Source organism: Cherax quadricarinatus, chromosome 28, assembly GCF_038502225.1.
Source record: "Cherax quadricarinatus isolate ZL_2023a chromosome 28, ASM3850222v1, whole genome shotgun sequence".
NCBI lineage: Eukaryota > Metazoa > Arthropoda > Malacostraca > Decapoda > Parastacidae > Cherax > Cherax quadricarinatus.
The window spans coordinates 8433921-8461414 of NC_091319.1; the positions used below are offsets into that span (position 1 = coordinate 8433921).

The window sequence follows — 27494 nt, forward strand, 5'->3', positions numbered from 1 at the left end:
GTGAAACAAGCTTTTATGCCACAAGACGGGCAGAAAGCAGCAACTTCACTCTGGTTGTACCCTTCTCCAGAACATCACTCCATTTGAGATTATATATACCCAGGATGACTCGAGTATGGAACACATTCGTACAGGATAATGATGTCAACGAGATAAAGTCAGTTGATCAAATGAAAATGCTGGCCCCACAGATGGCTCGAACTTCATCCTGCTCCCTACTTGTATGTCTCATAACAAAAATGCTTTCAAATGAGCTGATGTAGGTAACAGCTCTTAGTTTGCCAATAAAGTTAGGAATCCTTAACCTGTAAATAGCTTGCCAAAAGTTATGAATCCTTAACCTATAAATAGCTTGTCAATAAAGCTAGGGATCCTTAACCTAACCTTGTCAAACCCTGTGAAAAAAAGAGAGAGAGACACAGGTGGGCGCGCGCGCGAACATTCTCTCCTATTTGAAAGCGCCTGTCCATACCCACTATTATCCACGGACCATTCTCATAGTCAATATTTCATTGTTGTTAAGAGAGGGATGGTGATTTACAAGAGCCTTAAACAGCGATTATCTGCCTGTGCTACTGAATGTGCTCTTTGGCTCGCCGTTTTCTGTTCACGATTCAAAACTCTTATAAAGGGTAAGTTTTTTTTTACCAAGAAACAACAATCTAACCTAACACAAATAACATAACAAATTTACTAACAAAAAAGTATACGAGAAATTAATATAGAATCTGTGAAGACTGCAACATATGCGAGGAAGCCAGTAGAAAGTTTGCAGCAAATCTCAAGGTCAAGTTAGGCTGTCTTCTTTATTTAAAAAAAAAAAAAAAAAAAACTAACCTACGATAACGGGAAAAAAATATAAGATAAAGATGTTAAAATGTTCTGCCAGCGAACAGAGAAATGGGAAGGAGGAATGTGAGGGAGGAGAAATTGGTGAATGAGGAGGAATGGGAGGGAACAGGTAAAAAGGTGATCTGAAGAGAAAGAAGAGAATGATGAGCAGGGAGGAGAGTGGTGAAGGGACAGGGAGTAGCAGCAGCTTACAACATTACTGGTGGTGTAGCCTGGGGTAGGAGGAGGGATCTGGTTTACCTCTGCTACCTACACTGTCGTATTCACAACTGTGTTTGTTGGTGTATGTATGGTCTTACGTGTACTTATGTTGGTGGTTATCAGCCTTTTATCTATATGATTTTCTATCTTGTTTAATCAAATAACTGCCTACAAGAGAGACCTAATAAATGTATCCACATACTGATCAACAAGGACTGTCTTTTTTCAATAATTTCGTACACCATTTCTTTCTTACTGCATTTTAATTGTATATTTGGAGGTACACAGAAAGACCTGGTAAAAATTATATTTTGCGTAATGACGTTTTCACAGTCACCACAAAAATGTAATGTACCTGCTAGAAACTAGACTACAAAATAAGAACAAAATTATATTTGTTTTCCAAATACTATGTTGTTGAACTGTCATTTTCTTCTTTTTCACAGCACATATTAATTCAAAACTGGAATATGGGACTTGGTACCTTATCTTCATCTTAAACTCCAAATATGAAAAAAAAAAAAATCCTGATCGGAGAATTAACAATGAGATTCTTTTCTTAATGTCATCTAAGCAGTCTGTACTTGGCTACGAGGGATCAGGTCTGGATGTTAGGCTATATTGCATGTCTGTACTTGGCTACGAGGTATCAGGTCTGGATGTTAGGCTATGTTGCATCAGCTGTGGATTTTTTGGCTACAGGTCTTTGTGTCTAGGCTATGATGTATTAGGTGTGGATGCTGAGATCTGGATATCAGGCTATGATTTATCTGGTCTAGATGTTAAGGTCTAATGTATCGTGAATCGTGTATTGCGAGCACAACCAAAACAAAATAGACTTACTCTCGATATCTGTAATTCTCCCTATTTTACACTTACACTCGCCAAAACGACTGTAAACATAAAATTTCTAATACAGTTATTGCCTAATTAATCTTAAGTTAGACCTAAGCTTACCTGAAACACATTGCCAATACTGGAGCTTTTATAGAAACAGTGCATCATGCCGAGGTGAAGCCATTCCCAATACTAAATTTACTAACTGCAATATTGTTAAATGTTTTGTACTACCTCACTATTATCAATCTAGTTAATGATAATCACTTCAATTAGCTAACTTTTACATTAATATACAATAATGTATATGCAAATGTACTGCTCCATAACCTGTGCCATTACAAAGTAAGAACTAGGATAAGTCTGCCCGAAATGCCTAAGCATGCTAACTGCTTTCTTTATAATTAATATTTTATATGTAAACCACACATTGTAAGCTTTGCATGGAAATAAACAATTTCACTTTCATAAATCAGGTCTGAATATAAGGCTATGATGGATCAGGTTCTGGACGTTAAGCTATGACAGACCAGATCTGATACTTAAGTTATGAAGGACCAGGTCTGGATGTCAGGTTATATCGATTCAAGTTTTCTTTAATTGTAGAGTTGGAGCCTCAAACCAGTTGTCAGCAAAACTGGGGTCATTTACCTGCAGTCCAACTTAACTACCCTTAGGTTTTTGTATTTTTTTTTTACGAATATAAGGTGACATAAACAAAAACTTTACCTTGTATACATTAGGGGAAAGACCATGTATTAGGTTACAGGCCGTCACTGAGACTAAATAGCAATCCCTCCCTGACTTTCACCCGAATTGTTGCTCGTTAGGTTGTTAATCACATCTTATGATGTGGTATATTTTTTTTTTTTGCATTAGCCTGTTAAACCATCGGTCAAACGAACAAAAAGTCTACTGACCGGGTGATCATATCTCTTAAGACCCCCAACAAACATATCAACACCATCGAAGACTATCAACTATAAGGAAGCCATTGAAGCCGGACTTCACCTCTACAATATCAAGAATACTTTAAATCTCTGTACGAGGAACAAAAGTAAATTATCAGCGTACATATATAAAGGTACCTCTGTGTGTATGTCGTGCCTAACAAGCAGACTCGGTCAACTGTGTAAAAATGCCCTAAAAAAATGCTCGAAAATATTATCATGCATTAATAACTATTTCAATTACATAAAAAATAAAAGCACAAAACGTGTCACCACATCTTGCAAAAAAAAAAATTATATAGCCTAATCTTTCTTAAGTTATCTTGGATCAGTCTAAATTTAGTTAGCATTAATGTCAATTACGTTATCTTTTTTTTCGTCAGGTACTAACGGATTTTTGCATAAATGATTTTTCACTGCTTATTCAAGTCAAGATCGCCGATTGTTTTTATCGACACCTGCATACCAGATAAAAACTTGTCTTAACACTTATTTGGCATAATAATAATAATAAAATTAATAATAATAATGAGCCGTTCACCAGCATCCAGACGCTGCCCCTTGAGTGTTATCTGGGTTTAGATAATGTTCTGTTCAAACAAGGCAACGAGGCTACAGGATCCAGCCAACATTAACTGCGTGGTGGAAGTGCAGTTTCTTTTAGTCCACAAAATGCGATATTAGAATGTTGACGTCCACATGTCATGACCTTGATTGTGGCAGTTTGTGAGCGTTTTGAGTTATTTGTGAATGCATGACTGTGTTTGGTGAGTGCATGTGCTTAGGGACTGCACGTTTAGTGAATGCATCTTTAGTGAGCGTTTATGCGCAGTGAATGTGTTAATGAGTGCATGTGTTTAGTGTCTTATGTTTAATGAGTACATGCTTCTGGATAGTAAATGTATGTGCACTGCGAGTGCATATGCTTGTGTATAACGAGTGCATGTTCATTTAGCGAGTTCATACGCATGTGCTCAGCCGGTGAATGTGTTTGTGTATTCATGTGTTTAGCGAGTGCACTTTTTTTAAAACCAACCTAGGTGAACCCGCAATGTGTGACTGTGTTGGAAGAGCTCATTCTCACTTCACTTATTTTGGTCACCCCCTCCCCCCCTAAAGCATTATCCTGGAACATAAACTGCCGTTTAACCCAGCACCTTCCCTCACGAAACACAAACCAGCAATAATTTTTGGCAATAAATGAGCTCAATGTGCTATTAGTGTCACCTTGCTCCAGTCTATTGACCTGATAGCTCCACGCCACCCACTATATCATTCTTATCTGTTTTATTAAGCTATCTACAGGATTTCCTGAAGTGAATTACGTTGGTCAGATACCATCATCTCCATCACTTACTGCGGATATACGCAAGCGTGCGTCATACCGAGTGAAAAGGAAAGTGGTCCTGGATATCACACCTCATAACGGGTAATTTCAACTCCGTCGGGGGAAGTAAACAAACGCACATGATCACATTCACTGTTGCAATCGACAGTCACTGTCCGGCTGCAATGACTTCCGTGATTTACGCGCACGCCACCACACACAGCACGGTGATCAACACACCATCCTTTAGGTCTGCCTTTAAAAGTCCGCATATGCGTGTGGCCACAGAATATTTTTTTTTTCAAAATTCACCTCCTAAGACTATGGCACAGCATCCTCCTCCCCGGGTGGAGGTCAAACACACACTGAGGCAAGTTAGTCTCGTCCCACGCTGCAGCAGACATGTCTGCGCGCCCCAACTCTCACCTTACCAAGTTAAATCATTAATTTTGTAAACGATTTTGAAGCGCTTTACAAAAATACGATGTAATGAATTGCCATTTTGAACCAATCACTGTCAATGTTAATGGTGCAATCACCATATTTTTCACGTTTCTGTAGCAATTTATGTTGAAACATAACATCTTGTGTGGAGTTGTCGGGTAGTATTATTTGGTAATATTTTCGGCAACCCACAACACTTACTTACACAATCTTTTTACCGCGAGTGTGCCTGGTTTTCCTATCACTATATTAAGACGCATATTTTAAGTAATGGGACGAGCGAGCTCTAAATAAGAATGCCCGAGCCATTTATGAAGTAGCAGTGAGGCAGGCGGCTGGCAGATAGGCTTGGGACGAGACCAAGCTGCCGCTGTTGCCCGTATCTACCCCAGGCGATGTGAGATTCGTCTCGTGGTGACAGCTGACATATAAATCACAGGTTCTTTCATCCAGTTGGGTAGAACATGTCAGTTCAAGAACCGCGGGTGCTCGAGTGCTGAGCTTTGATACCATCTATGCAGCTTAAGAGTAATGGACAGTACACAAACCCTTTTTTTTTATTTCGCGATTGGAGACTTGGGATAACAGCCCATCATATCAATAACAAGACAGTTTTTCAATATTAATAAGACAGTCAAATGGGTGACTGTTTAACAAGTTTTAAAAAGTGATTAGTGCAAACGGTGGTTGCCCATTTTCTGTCGACTCGTTACAACTTTTCGTTGCCTTATATTTCACTTACTGGTATTGTGCTAAGCTACAATTGGGTATTTTTTTTTTATCGACAGAGGACAATATAACCTAACCAGACCTAATCTAAATCGAAAACTTTTCTGAAAACTATATGTCAGAAACCCACACAGAATTTGTGAGGATGAGTTGGGAATAAAACTGGTTATATACTTCAATAATTATTTACAGTAATTATACTCTAAGTAATTTTTACAGAAATTATACACACTTGACTATGCAATATTTTAAATATGCTAAGCAGCCATAATTAGTTACATTATCATTCTCAGCTAAACTCCGTAAAACAAAAACACACCAAACACACGAGAAGCAAAAGCGTTGGGTTGCAAAAAACAGCTAAAAATGCAAATAACAATAATCAGGTCTTTACTGCGGGCAGAGCAACGCGAGAATAGGAGCGCCGGAGGTCCTGACTCCACACTCTGCTCTCAACATTACCCACAACTGTCACTCACACTGGATGGAGCGAAAATACTCACACCAACCGACATACAATAGGATGGAAGAGAACCGGATAAACTAGGAGCACTTACAACAAACACCACAGCATGGGTTCTGAATATGACCTACAGAAAATGAGCTAGTAGGGTTACTGAAACCTTGGGTAGCTTGGGAGGTAAACTGGTCTCACCATCAGTACTACATCAGCCAACAAAATTACTAGGTCAAAGTAGCCCAAGCATATTATCTTATTTTCCTTTGCCAATATTAGATTAAAAAAGAAAGATGAAAAACGAAGTTCCTTTCATATAGTCTCTGTATGAGAGATTCACTTTGTATCACATAACTCTTAAAAAACATCAAATCATATGGTAAAAGGGCTTGGAATATATAAAAAAAAATGGTAACTATCCTCATATTCAAACCACCATTAGCAACAGCAGAGAAATTTATTGAAGAGATGGGGAATTTTTAACACAGAGAACACAAAGAGTGGTAGTTAACAAAACAAAATCGAGTCTCAGAGAAGTAAAAAGTTCAGTACTAGAATACAGGGTCCTAGCACCTTTCCTGTTTCTCATCCTCACACCAGACAAACAAAAACATTCTTCACACATTCATATCATACTTTGCGGACGGTACTAAAATAAGTATGAAAATCTCCTCAGTAGAAACTACAGACAAATTACATTTAGATATCAACAGTTTTCTAATTTGCAAGTGAAAATAATATGAATAATAATGTCAGATGATATGTCGTCCAGAGACAAAAGCTTTAGGAAAGTATTTGGAATGTACTCTTTGAAATGAAGAGTGATACCTTCCCCAAGTGTCAGCTCAACATGGTTATGTGGGCCAGCGGGCCGCTAACAGCAACGGCCTGGTTAAACAGGAACTCGGCAAGGAAGCTTGGCCAAAGGCCAAGCTGGTAGGGTAGAGCAGTCCTCGAAATCAATCACAGGTATCACATGTGGTGTGGGCGCTGTTCACAAGTCCTAGTCTAGGGTATCGGCTGGGACATCGATAAAGCCTTCAGACGATAAGCATCACGCCACGGGATCTTCAGTGACAGTACAATTAAGTGAGGACAGCTGCAGACAGCACCTCAATCGCTTTGTCTCTTCCCTGGGTGCTGTTCTCGCCCCTGACGTGACTAGTGTTACTGGGATAGTGTCTAATTCTCGTCGAGGTTTCTCTGTTTATGGTGACTAACCATGTGGTGGCCACCAAATTTATAAGTAAATACTATCTTTGGCTGGCCAGGTAGCCCAGTCTCAGGAATATACATAATAGTAATTTTTGAACGCTTCATTCAATCAGCCTCAATTTTTTACTCTGCCATACTGTAACGTGGGATATGTTCGTGTAGCTGCTGACATTTGAATAAATGTTTTGAAAAGCTGACAAGTTAATAAATAAGACACTTGTGAAACACTTGGGTATCTTCAGTCTAGAAACGTTTCGCCAGCCAGTGGCTTCTTCAGTCACCTGATAAGCTAGGCTGTTGTTACCAGAAACCTGCCGACCCACATAACCATCCACTTAGAAATGATTTCAATATACGTGATCTTACTAGGTTGCCTTACACACAAACATCAAACCTAATTCACAGTATGCAAATTAACCTTCGTTCTAATCTGACAAACATTAAGATCGACACGAGGTATATACAAACCTCCTTTGAGCAGGCCGTCCGCCATGTGTGTCATCTCAAATTATAAATTCTTGTCACACGATTAGCACTATTCCAAGAACTGTTTTCGAGTCCTGGTTTTATGGTTGAAACTCGCAAAAGCGGACAAGAGCACTAGCTTTAGTAGATACTCTACGATAATGAGTCTTCTGAACAAGAACAAAAGTTACTTGTGCTGAATCCTGAACTTGCGTCATGATACCTGTGATATATCCAGGGACCGTTATCGAGGATTTTTCTAAACCTCGCAGCCCCGACTGAGTCCAGCTGATTACCTGTTCATCCATGCCGCTGATGGCCCAGAAACTCACCACAGCCTGGCTGAACAGACACTTGGAGAGAGTGATACCATTTTCTTTTGAGGACTTCTACATTTTTTCCGGCAGTACTTCTGAGAGCTACTGGTAGCAGGTTGACTGGACGAGGCCCACGGATGTTGTGCCCACGGCGCCCTGCTTTTCTCTGGGTTTATCTTACACTTCCTCCCATATCTCTCACTTCGGTACGTTGTTATGGTAGTGTGTAGGTTTGTTTCTTCTAGAAACGTCCACCTTCGTTCTTGCAATATTTTTGATATTATCGGCAGCAGGTTGAAAAGTCTTATGCCACGAATGTTGACACAAGACAAGGGAGCATTCCACTAGACTAGCCTGACCCAAAGCCGGGCTGCGGAAATAGTTAAACTCTTGAAACCCATCGAAGATACATTATTATCATTATAATAACTAAGCGCTAAATTCACAAGAATATCAAACATAAAAAAATTGAAGGATCAAAGATACCGAGAGACTATGGTGATGGATGAACTAATTCTGTAACGTAAGGTTTGGCGTGTTCTTATTTTAGGTCACTAAGCCTCGTCACTAAGCCTAAGACTTATTGTTGCTTTAGTGACAGGCAATTCCTACATTACTGATTAATTTATTTCGTATTGTATTTTTGTAATAAAGTATTCATTTTTTCAGTTTATTTGATACTCTTTCATTTATGATTACTACAAATATTTTTTTTTTACATATATTTTCCACAAGGAGACGAAGACCATCACTTTTCCTCGACACTCACTGATAAGTACCCAGAGTTTACTTGCAGAGGGTTTTGTGGTCACTGCCCTGCGGCCACGTCCCAAACCTCCTGGCTTGATGAACCAGCTGTTAGTTCTAGCCGCATACAATACAATGTATGCACCACTAACGTAAGGCACAATGTCCCTTGTAGGATATTTTGTTAATCTGCCACATCACATTTGTGAGACAACCACCCACCCCTTCCTATCAAAACCGCTATATTTTGTCTTGAAAAAGGAGGCGAAACATGAGGAAATTCATTGTATCAATGGAAGGATCTCATTTAAATACAATGTAGCCCCAAGTTCTTATTGCATGGGGAGAGCATTGTTGCAAAGAAATGACAAGACTCCCTGCAACCACCTTAAGTCATGCAGAGATAAATATATAAATATTAATGAGGTGTTTCAAGTACTGTGTTGTAAGACCCATAAAGGTTTAGCGCATAATTTTAAATATAATAATAGTAATAATCAAGTATTCTGTATGGAAGACGTTGATTCCATACATACGGCTAACAAAGTGAAGGAAGCTGAGAGGATGTGTTTCACAAGGCTGCATCAGGCCCTGATGAAACACATTTACAAAGGTGTGTCAGGAACTGATGTAACATATTTACAAAGGTGTGTCAGGAACTGATGTAACATATTTACAAAGGTGTGTCATGAATTGATGTAACACCTGACGTATTGCATAACGCCGCACTGTTATCTGTTAACGGCTCCGAGTATCATCACCCTCACGGCCCGGTCTCAGACCGAGCTTTCTAAATTGGAAAGGAAATGCCTGTGTAGAAAGTTAAGTCGTGAACCATGTATGTTGACAAGGTGTTCTCTGTACCTCTAACAACCCTGCCTGTCACTAGGTTTATTCTGCACTTCCACTCATATCTCACTCTGGTATATTGTTATGGTAATGTGCACATTAAAGTCCTGACCCTCAAGTATTTTCTATGTATATATTATAAGGTACATTTCTCTTCTTTACGCTAAAGTATATTTCTAGTGTTCCGAGGCGTTTCCAGTAGTTTAGATGTTTTATTGACTCTCTGCGGGTAGTAAACGACCGCTGTATATTTTCCATGTCCCAAACTCATCAAAGGTATAAAGGTGTATCTCTCCTGCCTTAAAAGGCGCTGAGCACAGAACAATATTCCAGACGTGAGAGCACAAGTAATTTGAATACCATTGTTAGCGTGATTTCTCTTGTTTTGAAGGTTCTCATTATCCACCCTCTCATTTTCCTGGCATTTGCTACATGTACCTTATTGTATTCTCTAAACGATCACCTGACATCCTTATTTCTAAGTCTTAAGGTGCATATTATTCTTGTTCTACGAGATGGTCTTCCTCTGCCTTATCCAATTTGTGCTTCTTTTAGCTCTTCATTCTTTACATGTATCAGCAGCTTGAGTTTGTAACATCTAAACACGGTATTTTCTTCTGTCCGCCTCAAAACTTCACTGATTTAAGATTGTAATTCTTCCGTCTTCTACCGAAGTGACGTTCATGTTTGTTATGTTATCGGCAGAAGATGATACGAAGCTGTAACTAGAGTTTTCATCTATGTTTGCTCTGAGGATGAGCAACAATGTAAAGAAGCCAGAAACCTCCCTTGGGAATACTCAACTTTTTTTTTTTTTTGCTATGCCTGAATTTTCTGCTTTGTTTATTACCATTCCCGTGATACATCTGACACCTGTAACCGGTTTCGAAAGTTCTCCTACTCTCGAAGCCCGACCTGAGACCAGGCTTTTCTGTCAATTGCCGGGTCAACTAGACTGTTGCCACTAACAGCCTGATGTCTTAGTATATCTTTGATGGGCTTCCAGTTTGTCTACTTCCCTGGCAAAATCCATCACTAACTTCATTACCACCACCAGACAACGAAACGTCTCCTCCTCCTCCTCCAACAACAACAACAACAACAACAACAACAACAACAACAACAACAACAACAACAACAACAACAACAACAACAACAACAACAACAACAACAACAACAACTAGCCCCAGTAACACAACGACCCCAACACTCGCCCCAGTAAAGCAGAGCAGCAGCTCACCCAGTTTCTCGTGCAATACTCTGCATGAGGAAAATGTCAAGGGAACACTGACTCCATTATTACCATCATGACAACACCAGAGCCCTGCATGATCTGTGCACACCCGACACCCACTCATTTACACCTCTTGCTTCTTACACTACGACACCCACTCATTTACATCATTTGCTTCTTACACTACGACACCCACTCATGTACACCATTTGCTTCTTACACTACGACACCCACTCATGTACACCATTTGCTTCTTACACTACGACACCCACTCATGTACACCATTTGCTTCTTACACTACGACACCCACTCATGTACACCATTTGCTTCTTACACTACGACACCCACTCATGTACACCATTTGCTTCTTACACTACGACACCCACTCATGTACACCATTTGCTTCTTACACTACGACACCCACTCATGTACACAACTTAATTCTTACACTACGACAACCAGTGTCATGTACAACTCTTGCTTAATATATGTGTACACCTCTGCTTAAATTTTAAATTATTTGCTCACGCACACACTTTTATAGTTGCATGTGTACACCTCTGCCCCCCCCCCATCCGCACATGTGCACACCTGCCTCTTCAGTTGTACAGAAGTATATTTTAAACAAACTCTGGAAGTTCTGCATTTCGTATTTCACATTCTTCCCCCCCCCCTCCCAAGGAAGGTTCCTTGATGCTGGTCAGGGGCTCTTGATCTAGGAAACTGGATCTATGTTCCAGTTCCCTGAATTAAGCCTAAATGCCTTCCACCCCTCTCCCCCAAAGGCGCTGTATAATCCTAAGGGTTTAACGCTTCCCCCTTGATTATAATAATCTCACACTCCCGCCGCCGCTCCGGTGACTTGGTCATCATTCTTAATTCTCTGCGTAATATATGGACTTCATACCTTTGATGAGTTTCAAGAGTCATTCTACTCCCGGAGCCCGGACATGGGCCAGGTTCTTCACATCGACTCCAGGGTGAGGGACAGATTACTTCAAACTTCTCCTGATCTTCAACCATTCTTCTCTGTACAGGTATCTAATTTATCATCCTGTCGGATCTACAATATATTTCTCATTTGCTTTATGTTGCTATATATTTATTTCATTTGGTTTATCTACAATATATTTCTCATTTGCTTTACGTATTATAAACATAAAAAGGAGATTTGGTTCATAGTTGGCTCTTATCTACAATCTTTTTTCAAAATTTCCTCTCTCTCTACTGTTTCATGGATTACACGACTCTCTCTCTCTCTCTACTGTTTCATGGATTACACGACTCTCTCTCTCTCTCTACTGTTTCATGGATTACACGACTCTCTCTCTCTCTCTACTGTTTCATGGATTACACGACTCTCTCTCTCTCTCTACTGTTTCATGGATTACACGACTCTCTCTCTCTCTCTACTGTTTCATGGATTACACGACACTCTCTCTCTCTCTCTACTGCTTCATGGATTACACGACACTCTCTCTCTCTCTCTACTGCTTCATGGATTACACGACACTCTCTCTCTCTCTACTGCTTCATGGATTACACGACACTCTCTCTCTCTCTCTCTCTCTCTACTGTTTCATGGATTACACGACACACTCTCTCTACTGCTTCATGGATTACACGACACACACACTCTCTCTCTCTCTCTCTCTACTGCTTCATGGATTACACGACACTCTCTCTCTCTCTCTCTACTGCTTCATGGATTACACGACTCTCTCTCTCTCTCTCTCTCTACTGCTTCATGGATTACACGACACTCTCTCTCTCTCTCTCTACTGCTTCATGGATTACACGACTCTCTCTCTCTCTCTCTCTCTCTCTCTACTGCTTCATGGATTACACGACTCTCTCTCTCTCTCTCTCTCTCTACTGCTTCATGGATTACACGACACTCTCTCTCTCTCTCTCTCTCTACTGCTTCATGGATTACACGACACACACTCTCTCTCTCTCTCAACTGCTTCATGGATTACACGACTCTCTCTCTCTCTCTCTCTACTGCTTCATGGGTTACACGACTCTTTTTTTTTACACAGGGTTTGACAAGGTTAAGGATTCCTAGCTTTATTAACAAACTATTTACAGGTTAAGGATTCCTAACTTTATTGGCAAGCTAAGAGCTGTTACCTACATCAGCTCATTTGAAAACATTTTTATTGTTATGAGACATACAAGTAGGGAACAGGACTCTCTCTCTCTCTACTGCTTCATGGATTACACGACTCTCTCTCTCTCTACTGCTTCATGGATTACACGACTCTCTCTCTCTCTCTCTCTCTCTCGACTCTCTCCGAGACGAATTTCTTTGCATTTTTTATGCTAATATATTCACAGGAAAGCGCTAAACCCTGAAGAAGACAAAGGCAGTTCCAGTTCCTCATATTTAAAAGCCCTTCAACGGTATCAAGCACCCTTGCCTTGATGCTGGTCTTGAATCTATTGTTTAATCTGTTGTTCACTCTGTTGGTTAATCTGTTGTTCACTCTGTTGGTTATCTGTTGTTCACTGTTGTTTAGTCTGATGTTCACTCTGTTGTTTAATCTGTTGTTTAGTCTGTTGTTCACTCTGTTGTTTAATCTGCTGTTCACTCTGTTGTTTAATCTGTTGTTCACTCTGTTGTTTAATCTGTTGTTCACTCTGTTGTTTAATCTGCTGTTCACTCTGTTGTTTAATCTGATGTTCACTCTGTTGTTTAATCTGATGTTCACTCTGTTGTTTAATCTGATGTTCACTCTGTTGTTTAATCTGATGTTCACTCTGTTGTTTAATCTGTTGTTCACTCTGTTGTTTAATCTGTTGTTCACTCTGTTGTTTAATCTGATGTTCACTCTGTTGTTTAATCTGATGTTCACTCTGTTGTTTAATCTGATGTTCACTCTGTTGTTTAATCTGATGTTCACTCTGTTGTTTAATCTGATGTTCACTCTGTTGTTTAATCTGCTGTTCACTCTGTTGTTTAATCTGATGTTCACGCTGTTGTTTAATCTGATGTTCACTCTGTTGTTTAATCTGTTGTTCACTCTGTTGTTTAATCTGATGTTCACGCTGTTGTTTTTATTTATTTTTTTTCAATTGTTCTGTGAAAAACTTTTTTTTCACACCTGTGTTGAACCTGTGACAAAGGTTTAGAATGTTGTTCTACTCCTGAACTTCGCTCTGAGATCACACTTCATTACTGATCTCCTGGTCAACCAGGCTGTAGTTGCTAGCGGACCGCAGGTCCACGCAGCCACATCACGATCAAGTTGATCTCACGCACACACACACACACACACACGGGGCCAGGAGCTTGGACTCGACCCCTGCAACCTCAACTAGGTGAGTACACACACACACACACACACAAAGTTGCTGCCAACACTCTTGGCTCACTCACCTGTGTGTGTCTGCTGACAACACTCTTGGCTCACTCACCTGTGTCTGCTGACAACACTCTTGGCTCACTCACCTGTGTCTCCTGACAACACTCTTGACTCACTCACCTGTGTCTGCTGACAACACTCTTGACTCACTCACCTGTGTCTGCTGACAACACTCTTGGCTCACTCACCTGTGTCTGCTGACAACACTCTTGGCTCACTCACCTGTGTCTGCTGACAACACTCTTGGCTCACTCACCTGTGTCTGCTGACAACACTCTTGGCTCACTCACATGTGTCTGCTGACAACACTCTTGGCTCACTCACCTGTGTCTGCTGACAACACTCTTGACTCACTCACCTGTGTCTGCTGACAACACTCTTGGCTCACTCACCTGTGTCTGCTGACAACACTCTTGGCTCACTCACCTGTGTCTGTTGACAACACTCTTGACTCACTCACCTGTGTCTGCTGACAACACTCTTGGCTCACTCACCTGTGTCTCCTGACAACACTCTTGACTCACTCACCTGTGTCTGCTGACAACACTCTTGACTCACTCACCTGTGTCTGCTGACAACACTCTTGGCTCACTCACCTGTGTCTGCTGACAACACTCTTGGCTCACTCACCTGTGTCTGCTGACAACACTCTTGGCTCACTCACCTGTGTCTGCTGACAACACTCTTGGCTCACTCACCTGTGTCTGCTGACAACACTCTTGGCTCACTCACCTGTGTCTGCTGACAACACTCTTGACTCACTCACCTGTGTCTGCTGACAACACTCTTGGCTCACTCACCTGTGTCTGCTGACAACACTCTTGGCTCACTCACCTGTGTCTGTTGACAACACTCTTGACTCACTCACCTGTGTCTGCTGACAACACTCTTGGCTCACTCACCTGTGTCTGCTGACAACACTCTTGACTCACTCACCTGTGTCTGCTGACAACACTCTTGGCTCACTCACCTGTGTCTGCTGACAACACTTGGCTCACTCACCTGTGTCTGCTGACAACACTCTTGGCTCACTCACCTGTGTCTGCTGACAACACTCTTGGCTCACTCACCTGTGTCTGCTGACAACACTCTTGGCTCACTCACCTGTGTCTGCTGACAACACTCTTGACTCACTCACCTGTGTCTGCTGACAACACTCTTGGCTCACTCACCTGTGTCTGCTGACAACAATCTTGGCTCACTCACCTGTGTCTGCTGACAACACTCTTGACTCACTCACCTGTGTCTGCTGACAACACTCTTGGCTCACTCACCTGTGTCTGCTGACAACACTCTTGGCTCACTCACCTGTGTCTGTTGACAACACTCTTGACTCACTCACCTGTGTCTGCTGACAACACTCTTGGCTCACTCACCTGTGTCTGCTGACAACACTCTTGGCTCACTCACCTGTGTCTGCTGACAACACTCTTGGCTCACTCACCTGTGTCTGCTGACAACACTCTTGACTCACTCACCTGTGTCTGCTGACAACACTCTTGGCTCACTCACCTGTGTCTGTTGACAACACTCTTGACTCACTCACCTGTGTCTGCTGACAACACTCTTGGCTTACTCACCTGTGTCTGCTGACAACACTCTTGACTCACTCACCTGTGTCTGCTGACAACACTCTTGGCTCACTCACCTGTGTCTGCTGACAACACTCTTGACTCACTCACCTGTGTCTGCTGACAACACTCTTGGCTCACTCACCTGTGTCTGCTGACAACACTCTTGACTCACTCACCTGTGTCTGCTGACAACACTCTTGGCTCACTCACCTGTGTCTGCTGACAACACTCTTGGCTCACTCACCTGTGTCTGCTGACAACACTCTTGACTCACTCACCTGTGTCTGCTGACAACACTCTTGGCTCACTCACGTGTGTCTGCTGACAACACTCTTGGCTCACTCACCTGTGTCTGCTGACAACACTCTTGGCTCACTCACCTGTGTCTGCTGACAACACTCTTGACTCACTCACCTGTGTCTGCTGACAACACTCTTGGCTCACTCACCTGTGTCTGCTGACAACACTCTTGGCTCACTCACCTGTGTCTGCTGACAACACTCTTGACTCACTCACCTGTGTCTGCTGACAACACTCTTGGCTCACTCACGTGTGTCTGCTGACAACACTCTTGGCTCACTCACCTGTGTCTGCTGACAACACTCTTGGCTCACTCACCTGTGTCTGCTGACAACACTCTCGGCTCACTCACCTGTGTCTGCTGACAACACTCTTGGCTCACTCACCTGTGTCTGCTGACAACACTCTTGGCTCACTCACCTGCCGAAAAAATAACATTAATCAATAACCACAACTGTGGCAGCAATCCTTAAAATTATATACAATTGTTGGCAAGGGTGGCAGACTCACTCTGAAATTGTTATAGTTTCGGGAAAGCTCTAAACCCGTAGGGAGGCATACACCCTTGATATACCTTGGATGAGTTTCAAGAATGATCCTACCCGCGAAGCCGAGCCCTGGGCCAGGCTTGTCTGGTGCGTACCCGGTCAACCAGGCTGTTGCTGCTGGTGGCCCCACTGGCCCACATATACATCTGACTGGTGGAGGTACAGCACAAGGGGAATATAGCGTCAGAATATAGTGTCAGTAGTGTTACTGATTACTTGTGTAGTATACTTAGATAATTCTAGCTATGTTATAGATAGGCTCCCTGGCTAGCTGTGACGTCACGAGCCCCTCACATGTGAGCCGCTAGCTAGAGGCCTATCCCTCAGTTCCATGCTAGGCATAGTAGACTGGACAGGCAGTCCCTGGGCTTCCCCTCAAGACTTGCACATTATACGCCTCCTAGAACATCCTACGTGTGTATTCTTTCACCTACAACTCCTTGGCGAACCCCCTACGACATCAGCATTACCAATTCCATCTATTTTAACAATATATCACTATCAGTTTGGGGTCACATTTCATATATAATAACAATAAAATCTAAACAAGTCATTCATCGTAGTGCAAAATCATATCCACAATTCGTTGCGAGTCATCAGCTATATCAGAGTAATGCTTGCAGAAAGAGGAAATATCCCCGTTATTTAGGCCAAGAAAATGGTCCAGTGGTAAAAGCTCATGCTCGTCTTTGCTTCTTGTGGTACGACTCAGGCATCTTCGTCGGTCGCACCTTAGGCTCTAGTTTTTGTAGTGTGTCAGACCCATCTTGAGCATCCCAGTTTCGTCTGTAAGAATATCTTTAGCACCCGGCCTCGGTGTGCATTTGAACACTGAATCTAGCAACAGAGGCTTCACAAACAAGGCCAAAGAGGCTCCTTCTACACCTGTATGAGCAGGTATGTGTGAGCAACGCCTCTTTGTATAATAAATATTCAGTGTCTGTTATACATACAGTACTCATCCTAAGACCCAGAGTCCAGCAGAAGTCGGCCAAGGCAACTCAAGAGGTGGGATCAGGAACTGTGCCTCGACCCTTGCAAACGCAACACGGTGAGCACACAATCCTTCACTCAGGAATCCTCTTCCCCAGACACACACCGCCAACTTTGCACCAGACTCCCCACAACAGTAAGTGCGGCGACAGCAGACTCAGCCACATTCACAAATACTTAAGACATGAGCAGAAGTTTTTGTTTATGTAGCTCAGGAGGTTGACGCGGCGTCACAATAGGAAGCAACTTGAAGGAGAGAGACACGTTGCAGAACAAGGCTTTTGTTGGGACAACAAAAGCTTTATCAGGTGATGACTTTGCGTCTTTTTTTTATCAGTACCGTCTTCTGTGTGCCATTCGTATCCGTGAAGTAAGTAAATGATATTCTATATAAATGGGTTCAGTGAACCGACGAGTTGATCAATGAGACGCTTGTGCAACACTTGGGTATCTTTACTGTGGAAACGTTTCGCCAGCCAGTGGCTTCCTCAGTCCACTACAGAGTAGAATGGTGGAAGATCAGAAAGAGTTTGAGGTAATCAGTCCCTCAGTTTAGAGTCAATGTGATCAATCTATCAATCCACCAGTCCCTTCAGGCTGAGAAACTGATTACCTTAAAAGCCTGATCTTCCACTAATCTTCTCTCTACTGGACCGAGGAAGCCACTGGCTGGCGAAACCAAAGTGCTACACAAGTGTCTCATTTATCAACTAAATGGCGCCGTCAGCCAACAGACAAACACTGAAATCAATATCAAACCTCCGTTCAGGCGACATTTGACAACACGAGTGACATAATTCTGGATTAAACCAAGAGGAAGCTTGTAATAAAGTTGGTAGAATTACCGACAATATGTAAAGTAAAAGGACACAAGTCCAATTAATGTGACAAAGCTCCTGGAGAGCGAAACGTTGCCACAATAAAATGTCACATTAGTTGTACTTATGCCCTTTTACTTTACAAGAGGAAACTTGCTCGCTTCAACCTAAGTATCTCCTTCACACTCAGTAAGTGAAGAGTTGACACTGAAAGAATGCGACAGTACAAGAACTTGTTAAGTTGGATTCCTGTCTCACCTGTGAGAACGAGAAGCGAGACCAGGAGCCCAGAGAATCGACCCCTGACAACAAAACTAGGCTCATGCGACTTGAGGAGAATATTGACCAGCATCCGCTGTCATCTAAACTGTAATCTAAGTATTATCATAACAATGGCAATCAATACAGACAAGTAGATGAATAAGATATATGTGCTACAGGTGGGTATATTTAGTGCCGAGATGTCTCGCTTTGTACTAAAGCTTCTTCAGGTAAATATCTGAGGCAACAACTACTGTAGAGGTGAAGATGTCGTGATCAGTCCGTAAAGCTTCAAGTGGTTATGATGTGATCAGTCAGATTACTAGCCTTGAAGTAGTAGTTATGAGGTAGTCAGTCCATAAGTCTTGAGAAATGTTCAGCTCCATATTCTCTCTGACTGAAGAAGCCTGCAGAGCAGGCGAAACGTTTCAGCAATAAAGATACCCAACTGTTGAACATGCGTTTTACTCATCTACAGTCCAAGTAACAGAATCTCAGATGCAGAGTACTAGGCACTTAAAAGGCGCGTGAGTTTCCCTGTCTCTTGATATCATGTTCATTTTTTCCCCATAATCTACCTTGTCCATAATTACTATTGTATTTGTTTTGTCTGCTTTCGTACGTTGAAGTCTGAGATCTTTCCTTAATTCACGGTATAACTTAACAAATCTTTGAGGACAACTGTGTTGCAGAGGTCTGCAATTAAGGAAAGATCTAGGCTTCACCTTACGAAAGCAGACAAAGCAAATGCGATAGTAATTATGGACAAGGTAGATTATAGGGAAAAAAATAACATGTTACTAGAAGACAGGGGAACTGACGTGCCAGTTAACCTCGCAATACTTCACCACCCGTCAATTAAGGAAATACTGACCACTGGATATTGGTCAACCGAACAAATCTGTACTGGCCAAATGCCAGTTGGTCCCACATTGTGAAAGAAAAACAAAAACATTTTTTAAGTGCATAAACAATATAGCCAAAAAAAGATGTATAATTTCTAACGAAGAAGGAGTTTGTGTACACAACTTCGGCTGACAACTTCGCGGGGAATTTGAACCTGTTGAGGCGGTGATGCCGAAGTATTCCGCCGCCAGATTAACTTAGATCCCTCAAGCTGTCCATGAGAGGACCACGTAAACATTAGCACAGATAAGATCACTGATAACCAGACAACTAGAGAGTAAGACTTTCTTGAGAGTGGTATCATCCCTTACGATCATAAGGCACCATCATCACAATTATAATCATCATAGATTTAAACCACACCACGGGCGGGGTTAGAACCCGCGATCAGAGAGTCTCAAAACTCCAGACTGTCGCGTTAGCAATCGTGTCATTACGATTTCGTGAGTCATCATAGATATAAACATTATAACCATTCATCATTACCCTTCCCCTTCAACAGGCTTTTAATAAAACAGGTTTAGCAGTGCTCCGTGAAAATACTACTAACTACGATGTACCACCGCCATTAATAATAATAATAATTCTTGAAGGCACCTATACCCTCGGCCGGGGGGCCTGGTCAGGACTCGGACCACTGGGGCGCTGACCCCTTGGAAAACACTCTCTAGGGAGACTCCAGATACTATTACTACTAGCCGAAGAGTATATCTTACGATATTATAATTATTATTATTATTATTATTATTATTATTATTGCTACACCGTGTGTCCACCACATCTAATGGTGGAGGCTCAATCCTCCTTACGGTAACATCAGACGACGTTTCGGTCCATCCTGGACTATAATCAAGCTAGCTGTGACTTGACAATTGTCCAGGACGGACCCCCCCCCCAAAAAAAAAAAAAAAACTTTCTCAATGAATAAAAGAACGAGTCTGCCCACAAAGGTTACATTCCTATCTCAATCACAGTTCTCGGACCACCTAAACGAGTGACAAACATACACATCTGAACGTTTCTTGATGCTTCAACATCTCGTTGCCAGACGTATCGCTGCCGTTTGATTTAATTATCGAATTTGTGGTCAGATATACGTTTTTATACGTTCATGTAAAGTAACATAACGTGACTCAAATTAATCCAACTCAAGCGAGAGGGAAAAAAAAAGAATTTAAAAATGCTGGAGACATTAAGAAATTAGCGTTTACGACGTCAAAAAAAACTGACGTAATAAAATGAGTTAAGTTATCACTAAGGTAAAACGCAGCTAAAGCGTTGGAGGTTTTTCACGTCCCTATATTAACATTCAGGACCTACAACTTAGCAGGTCTTAATGGTAGGTTAACTGCCCCTCATTACAGGCTGTCTCTATCAAACACACTCTTTATCTCTTCACTGCAGGTCACTGCAACTACCTTACGTTTAGTGCTCACTAGGAAGTTATATGAGAATGAAAGTCTAGAGTTTTTTTTTCTGGCAGTGCTTCGAGTTATTTATTCAGTGTGTTGGAGGCTGACTGGTACGGGGGTCAAGCACACGGTTATCTCTCGTGGCTGATCTGTCAGCCTCGTTTTCTCGAATACCAACGTGGCTTAGTATCGAGTTATACACTTTTGACGAGTCTTGAGAATCTTACTACTCTCGGAGGCCGGCCATGGGCCAGGCTCGTTAAGTTGAGCGCAATTTTATCTAGGTCCTGTGAGATGCTCAATTTGGATGCAGCGAGTCTTACGGCGTCTTCAGGTCTGTTAGAGTGACAGGAGACTACCTGTGTAGTCTGTGTGGAAAACGACATGCTGTTTAGTCTGTTGTACAGCACGAGTTACGTTTGCTTGTAGTACTGTGACCACTAAAAGCAACATGTGAAAACTTACACAGCAACACACATCTTGACGTAATGGTGTAACTGACATTCCAGGAGAGCAAACACACCACCTGGGCTGACCTGAGGCTGGTGTTATCAATCGACCTGAATCACAGCAATGACAGAGAAGCAGAGGAAAAAATGCTGGTATTACACGAACCAACCCTTTCCTCTCTCCCTCCCTCCCTCCCTCTCTCTCTCTCTCTCTCTCTCTCTCTCTCTCTCTCTCTCTCTCTCTCTCTCTCTCTCTCTCTCTCTCTCTCTTACGCACACCTACCTACCTACCCTCAGACCTCGCCCCGTCAGCATCCATCTTACTGTATCGCCTACATCACCTTTCTCTCCTCGGCTTCATTATGTACTAGCACCCAGGTTGATGGTGGTAGCGGTGGTGATGGTAATGCTGGTGATGGTGGAGATGTTGGGGATTAAAGTGAGTTTCATAGTGATGGTGGTGAGGTGGTAACGTACGATGGTGGTTGTGGTTTGTGAGGTGGTTGGTTGTTGTTTGTGGTGACACTGGTGATGGTTGTAGTAGGAATGGTGTTGTTATTTGTTAATACGTAGTGATGGTAGTTTGCTTACAGTGGTGAGATTTATGGTAGTGATAGTAATGTTAATATTTGTTGTTAGTAATGGCGGTTTTGGTTGATGCTGGTGGCATCAACCATCAACTACCACTTTCACAACTAATGGTGGTAGTTGTGAAAGTGGTAGTTGACGGTTATTACTACAATGTTGATATTTGTTGGTGAGTGATGGTGGTAGAGTTGATCAGGTGATAGAGTGTTAATAGGCCTGGTCTCGGACCAAGCCACCAGGATGATGGCTACCTGGAGTCTGTTCCGAGGGGTCAACGCCCCTTGTGGACCGGTATCAGGCCTGGCCTCCCGGTGGCTGGCCTAGTCTGAGGCCGGTGGATGGTCATGCTGCCCTAGGTGGCAAGGCCACCTTTTCAAAGAGTGGAGTGGAGTGGGGGGCTACCTTTGGTATACCTTTGAAGGGCTCCCGAGATATCCTACTCCTGCATCCCGGCTCCGGACCAGGCTCGTCTACAGGCAAGTAGATAGGCAGGTAGCTAAACAGATAGGAAGGCAGGGAGATATACAGGCAGGAAGGCAGAGATATTGGTAGATAGATGAGTAAATTATATACAAAGAAACAGCCATAGAGGCGGACGGGCAAGCAGGGCAGACTTACAGCTGAGTAGGAAGATGAGCAAATAGGTAGGCAGGTTGAAATAAAGGTGGGTAGGCAGGCAGGTGGGTGAGAAGTAGGGTATTTCAAGTGAGTAGGTGAGTGACAGAAGGTGGCAGTCAACAGGTGTTTGTGTGTGTGGGGGGGGGGAGAAAGGCAGCAAACAACGCGTAGGTGGCAGCAGTAGGAAGCGAAAAGTGGTGAAAGTAGAGGCCAGGGTTCCAGGTGGGCACTAAAGCCTTGCCCTGCGCAACGCCCACACGACGTTCCACCGTCTACACACATGCCACCGTCTACACACACCACTGCCTACAGCGGGTACCTGGGCGACCCGTGACATACCCGTAAGCTTTCTTAAGTGGGTCCCTGATCAGCCGGATTCTGGCGCCTACTCTGGGCTGCATGCAGCTAGCACCAACAGCCTAATTGATTAGGCCATCAACCAAACGGCCTGGTCTGAGACTGGGTCGTCATAGTCACGATACCGGAAGTATTCACAAGTAATCCACGACCTGCGTGTAGAGGAGTAACACTCCAAATGTATCAACAAAACATGGAAAACAAGCTATTACTAACATGACTCACGAAATCGTAATGACACGATTGAAAACCGCGGGTTCGAACCCCACCCGTGGTATGGTAAGCTTTTACTAGACAACGTTTCGCTCAGAGTAGAGCTTTATCAAGTCATGACTTTGAAGATTAACTCTGGGCGAAATGTAGTTGCAATTAAAGCTTGTTCTGTATGATGTCTTCACGCAGTAGCCCCAATATTGGAAATATGAAAACTGGAAGATGTTTCGGCCAGTTTTGGACCATCATACAGCCAGATCCTGATAATACTTCATGGGCAGATCGAAAATTAAGTTTGGTTCCGATCTGTTGGCTGTGACCTACGACATATCTTTCATATATATATATATATATATATATATATATATATATATATATATATATATATATATATATATATATATATAAATATATATATATATATATATATATATATATATATATATATATATATATATATATATATATATATATACCTGGAGAGAGTTCCGGGGGTCAACGCCCCCGCGGCCCGGTCTGTGACCAGGCCTCCTGGTGGATCAGAGCCTGATCAACCAGGCTGTTGCTGCTGGCTGCACGCAAACCAACGTACGAGCCACAGCCCGGCTGGTCAGGAACCGACTTTAGGTGCTTGTCCAGTGCCAGCTTGAAGACTGCCAGGGGTCTGTTGGTAATCCCCCTTATGTATGCTGGGAGGCAGTTGAACAGTCTCGGGCCCCTGACACTTATTGTATGGTCTCTTAACGTGCTAGTGACACCCCTGCTTTTCATTGGGGGGATGTTGCATCGTCTGCCAAGTCTTTTGCTTTCTATATATACAAACAATCGCACTGGGATGGTCCAATAGTGGAAAATATAGCCTCAACAATGCTTCAGAGTGTGTCAGGGAAGGATAGAGCCCACCTCCTGGCAGTGAGAGCCCCTCATGCTGGGGACTTTCTGTTGGCTGTTCCCAACTCCAGCCTTGGCACACGCCTCGACCCACAGACCATCCGCATCGGTGTTGCCCTTCGACTTGCTGCCCCTATTCTCGCCAAACACAGGTGTATTTGTGGCAGTGAAGCAGCAGACCGATTCGGGTACCATAGTCTTGTGTGCCGTAAATCCGAGGGAAAGATTGCAAGACATGAGGAGGTTAATAACATTATCAAGAGGAGCCTCACAACAGCTGGATGCCCAGCAGTAAGGGAGCCACCCCAACTATGCAGATCTGATGGCAGCCAGAAGCGTCTAGATGGTATCACCCTTCAAGCCTGGACAGAGGGGAAGCAGGTGGTGTGGGACTATACATGTACATTTACCTTGGCTGATACCTATCTCCAATACACCAGGGAGGAAGGAGGGGCAGCTGCCAGCTTCAGGGAGTCCCAAAAGTCTAGAAAATATGGAGAACTTGCCCATCATTATATGTTTGTTCCCATAGGCTCAGAGACCCTTGGCTCATGGGAAAAGAGTGCATCTAAATTCCTTAAGGAGCTGGGAAAAAGACTCATCAGGGTAACTAGGGATCCCAGGGCAGCTAGTTTTCTGTTCCAGCGGCTCAGTGCGGCTGTTCAAAGGGGTAATGCCTGCTGTATTTTGGGCACACGCCCCAGCTCTGAGGAGCTGGATGAGATTTTCGCCTTATAATCGGTGATACACACGTAACAACATGTACCGTATATGCCACCTTTATATCAACAATGTATCTCTTAAATCTTCTGTACCATATTATGTAATAAAATATTCCTATTGGTAATATATATATATATATATATATATATATATATATATATATATATATATATATATATATATATATATATATATATCTTTGACGAATTTCGAGTTATCATACTCCTGGAGCCAGGGACAGGCTTGTCTGGTGCTTGCCTGGTCAACCAGGCTGTTGCTGCTGGCAGCCCGCTTGCCCACATATTCATCACAGCCTGCCTGATCTGCGACTTGGCGGAGATAATTGTCGAGTTCCCTCTTGGAGACTTGTAAACTTGTCCCAGCAGTGTTTCTGATATCTTCTAGTATGATGCTAAAAATTCTGGAACAATGGATGTTGATACAATCCTCTCTTATTGTGTCCACAGCGCCCTTCTTTTCGCTAGGTTCATTCTAAAATGTTTTTCATATATCTCACAACAGTATGTTGTTGTGGCGGTGTTCAAGTAACAGTAATTCATTACCACATGAGTTTATTATTCTTTTCAATTTAAGAAAACAAATGTATTACGTCATCTTAGTTGTGGTGGTGGGATATGCAGATTATAAAAACGTTTGGATGAGTACGTATCCTCGTTGAGTGACGTAATGAAGGCAGTGGAGAGAGCTGAGAAGGTCACTTGTACCTGACACAAGGTGAGTGTTTAGTGCTCAAGCTTAATATACGCCCGGCCTGGTGTGAACCCTTTCTTAGAGGGCATGCGGAAGCATTTGTACCCTCTCCACACAAACACGTACACATACGCACAGACACACGCACAGAAGTACACACACATGGGTGGAGTATTGTATTATGAGGTTCGCCGGTACTGCCGACCCGGGTCTTCTCCAGATGGCGACCCGGCCAGGGGTGGAGTGATTTGAGGCAGTGGCAGAGGCAAATGCGCAGCTTCAAGAGTAGATATGATAAGGCCTAACAAGCCAAAGTCAGTGATGCTGATCAAGGTAGTCCAGGAGTCACGGTCAGGAATAGTCTCGACGCCTGCAAACATAACTCGGTAAATACTTATATCTACACACGCAGGATAGGAGATAGATAGGAGACGTTGTCACAACGTATATAATCAAGAGAGATAAGCTGCTGAACAGAACAGCATCAGGAACAAGTGAGAGTAGAAAAAACTCTCAGAACTCATCAAAGGTAAGACACAGACGAGGCTTACGGATGTCGGAAAATATTTTCTTATAGCCTCTTGAAGGGTAAACAAGTGAAAGAAACTGAACAAGGTGGTGGTAGAGGCTCCCATCCACAGCTTCAAGAGTGGGTATGACAGCTAGAGGGCGTCCACAGTCGGTAGATGTCGGCCACGAGTCCGGGGGTGGGGGGGGGGGTTCCAGGATCAGGGCCTCGACCCTCGCAAATACAACTGGGTGAGTAAATACAACAAACGGAGCACGACACTTACCCCCCTGTCAAGACAAGACTCTCACTAAAGCAAAGTCTATTCATTATCTACTGCCGCACACTATCCATAACAAGCTACTTGACCCGGTGCTACCTGTGGAGTTCACGGGGTCACCCTGGAGGAGATAGCACTCACAAGGACCCCGTGTGGCCGCCCACACCATTCTTGACCTCAAGAGCACCACCACCACCACCACCGCCGCCCTTCAATATGGCGCCAGTGTGCTGCACCACTACCACAACCACCACAATCACAACCACCACAATCACAACCACCACAATCACAACCACCAGAGGAGGAGGAGACGACAAGAAATGTAATTTCAACTTAAACTTGGCCGCAGAAACCGCTAATGCTCTACGTTAATTAATTTTAGTGGAAATTTGAAAATTAAAAAAAAAAAGTTTGGAAAAGCTCAAGAAAATATTGGTGCTGCCCTCCATTGTGTGGAGGGCAGCACCAGGGTAGCTACCCTCCATTGTGTGGAGGGCAGCACCAGGGTAGCTACCCTCCATTGTGTGGAGGGCAGCACCAGGGTAGCTACCCTCCATTGTGTGGAGGGCAGCACCAGGGTAGCTACCCTCCATTATGTGGAGGGCAGCACCAGGGTAGCTACCCTCCATTGTGTGGAGGGCAGCACCAGGGTAGCTACCCTCCATTGTGTGGAGGGCAGCACCAGGGTAGCTACCCTCCATTGTGTGGAGGGCAGCACCAGGGTAGCTACCCTCCATTGTGTGGAGGGCAGCACCAGGGTAGCTACCCTCCATTATGTGGAGGGCAGCACCAGGGTAGCTACCCTCCATTGTGTGGAGGGCAGCACCAGGGTAGCTACCCTCCATTGTGTGGAGGGCAGCACCAGGGTAGCTACCCTCCATTGTGTGGAGGGCAGCACCAGGGTAGCTACCCTCCATTGTGTGGAGGGCAGCACCAGGGTAGCTGCCCTCCATTGTGTGGAGGGCAGCACCAGGGTAGCTACCCTCCATTGTGTGGAGGGCAGCACCAGGGTAGCTGCCCTCCATTGTGTGGAGGGCAGCACCAGGGTAGCTGCCCTCCATTGTGTGGAGGGCAGCACCAGGGTAGCTACCCTCCATTGTGTGGAGGGCAGCACCAGGGTAGCTACCCTCCATTGTGTGGAGGGCAGCACCAGGGTAGCTACCCTCCATTGTGTGGAGGGCAGCACCAGGGTAGCTACCCTCCATTGTGTGGAGGGCAGCACCAGGGTAGCTACCCTCCATTGTGTGGAGGGCAGCACCAGGGTAGCTACCCTCCATTGTGTGGAGGGCAGCACCAGGGTAGCTACCCTCCATTGTGTGGAGGGCAGCACCAGGGTAGCTGCCCTCCATTGT

At 43.5% G+C, this 27494-nt stretch overlaps 1 protein-coding gene across 17 annotated transcripts in view; it reads right to left on the reverse strand.

Moving 5' to 3' along the window:
- LOC128693269 (caskin-2) overlaps positions 1–27494 on the reverse strand; it is a 1211837-nt gene that overhangs the window by 127425 nt on the left and 1056918 nt on the right. For 2 of the 17 annotated variants that reach the window (XM_070089383.1, XM_053782843.2), the window contains exon 1: positions 4480–4498. The exons of 11 other annotated variants lie outside the window; for them this stretch is intronic. Coding sequence is in view for 1 of the 6 variants with exons in the window: in XM_053782852.2 (XP_053638827.1) it covers position 4198 (1 nt within the window). In the remaining 5 variants the exon portion in view is untranslated. Of the gene's footprint in view, positions 1–4197; positions 4439–4479; positions 4572–27494 lie in introns of those variants that run through there. 4 more of the 17 variants (XM_053782840.2, XM_053782839.2, XM_053782842.2 and 1 more) reach the window with 4 other exon arrangements.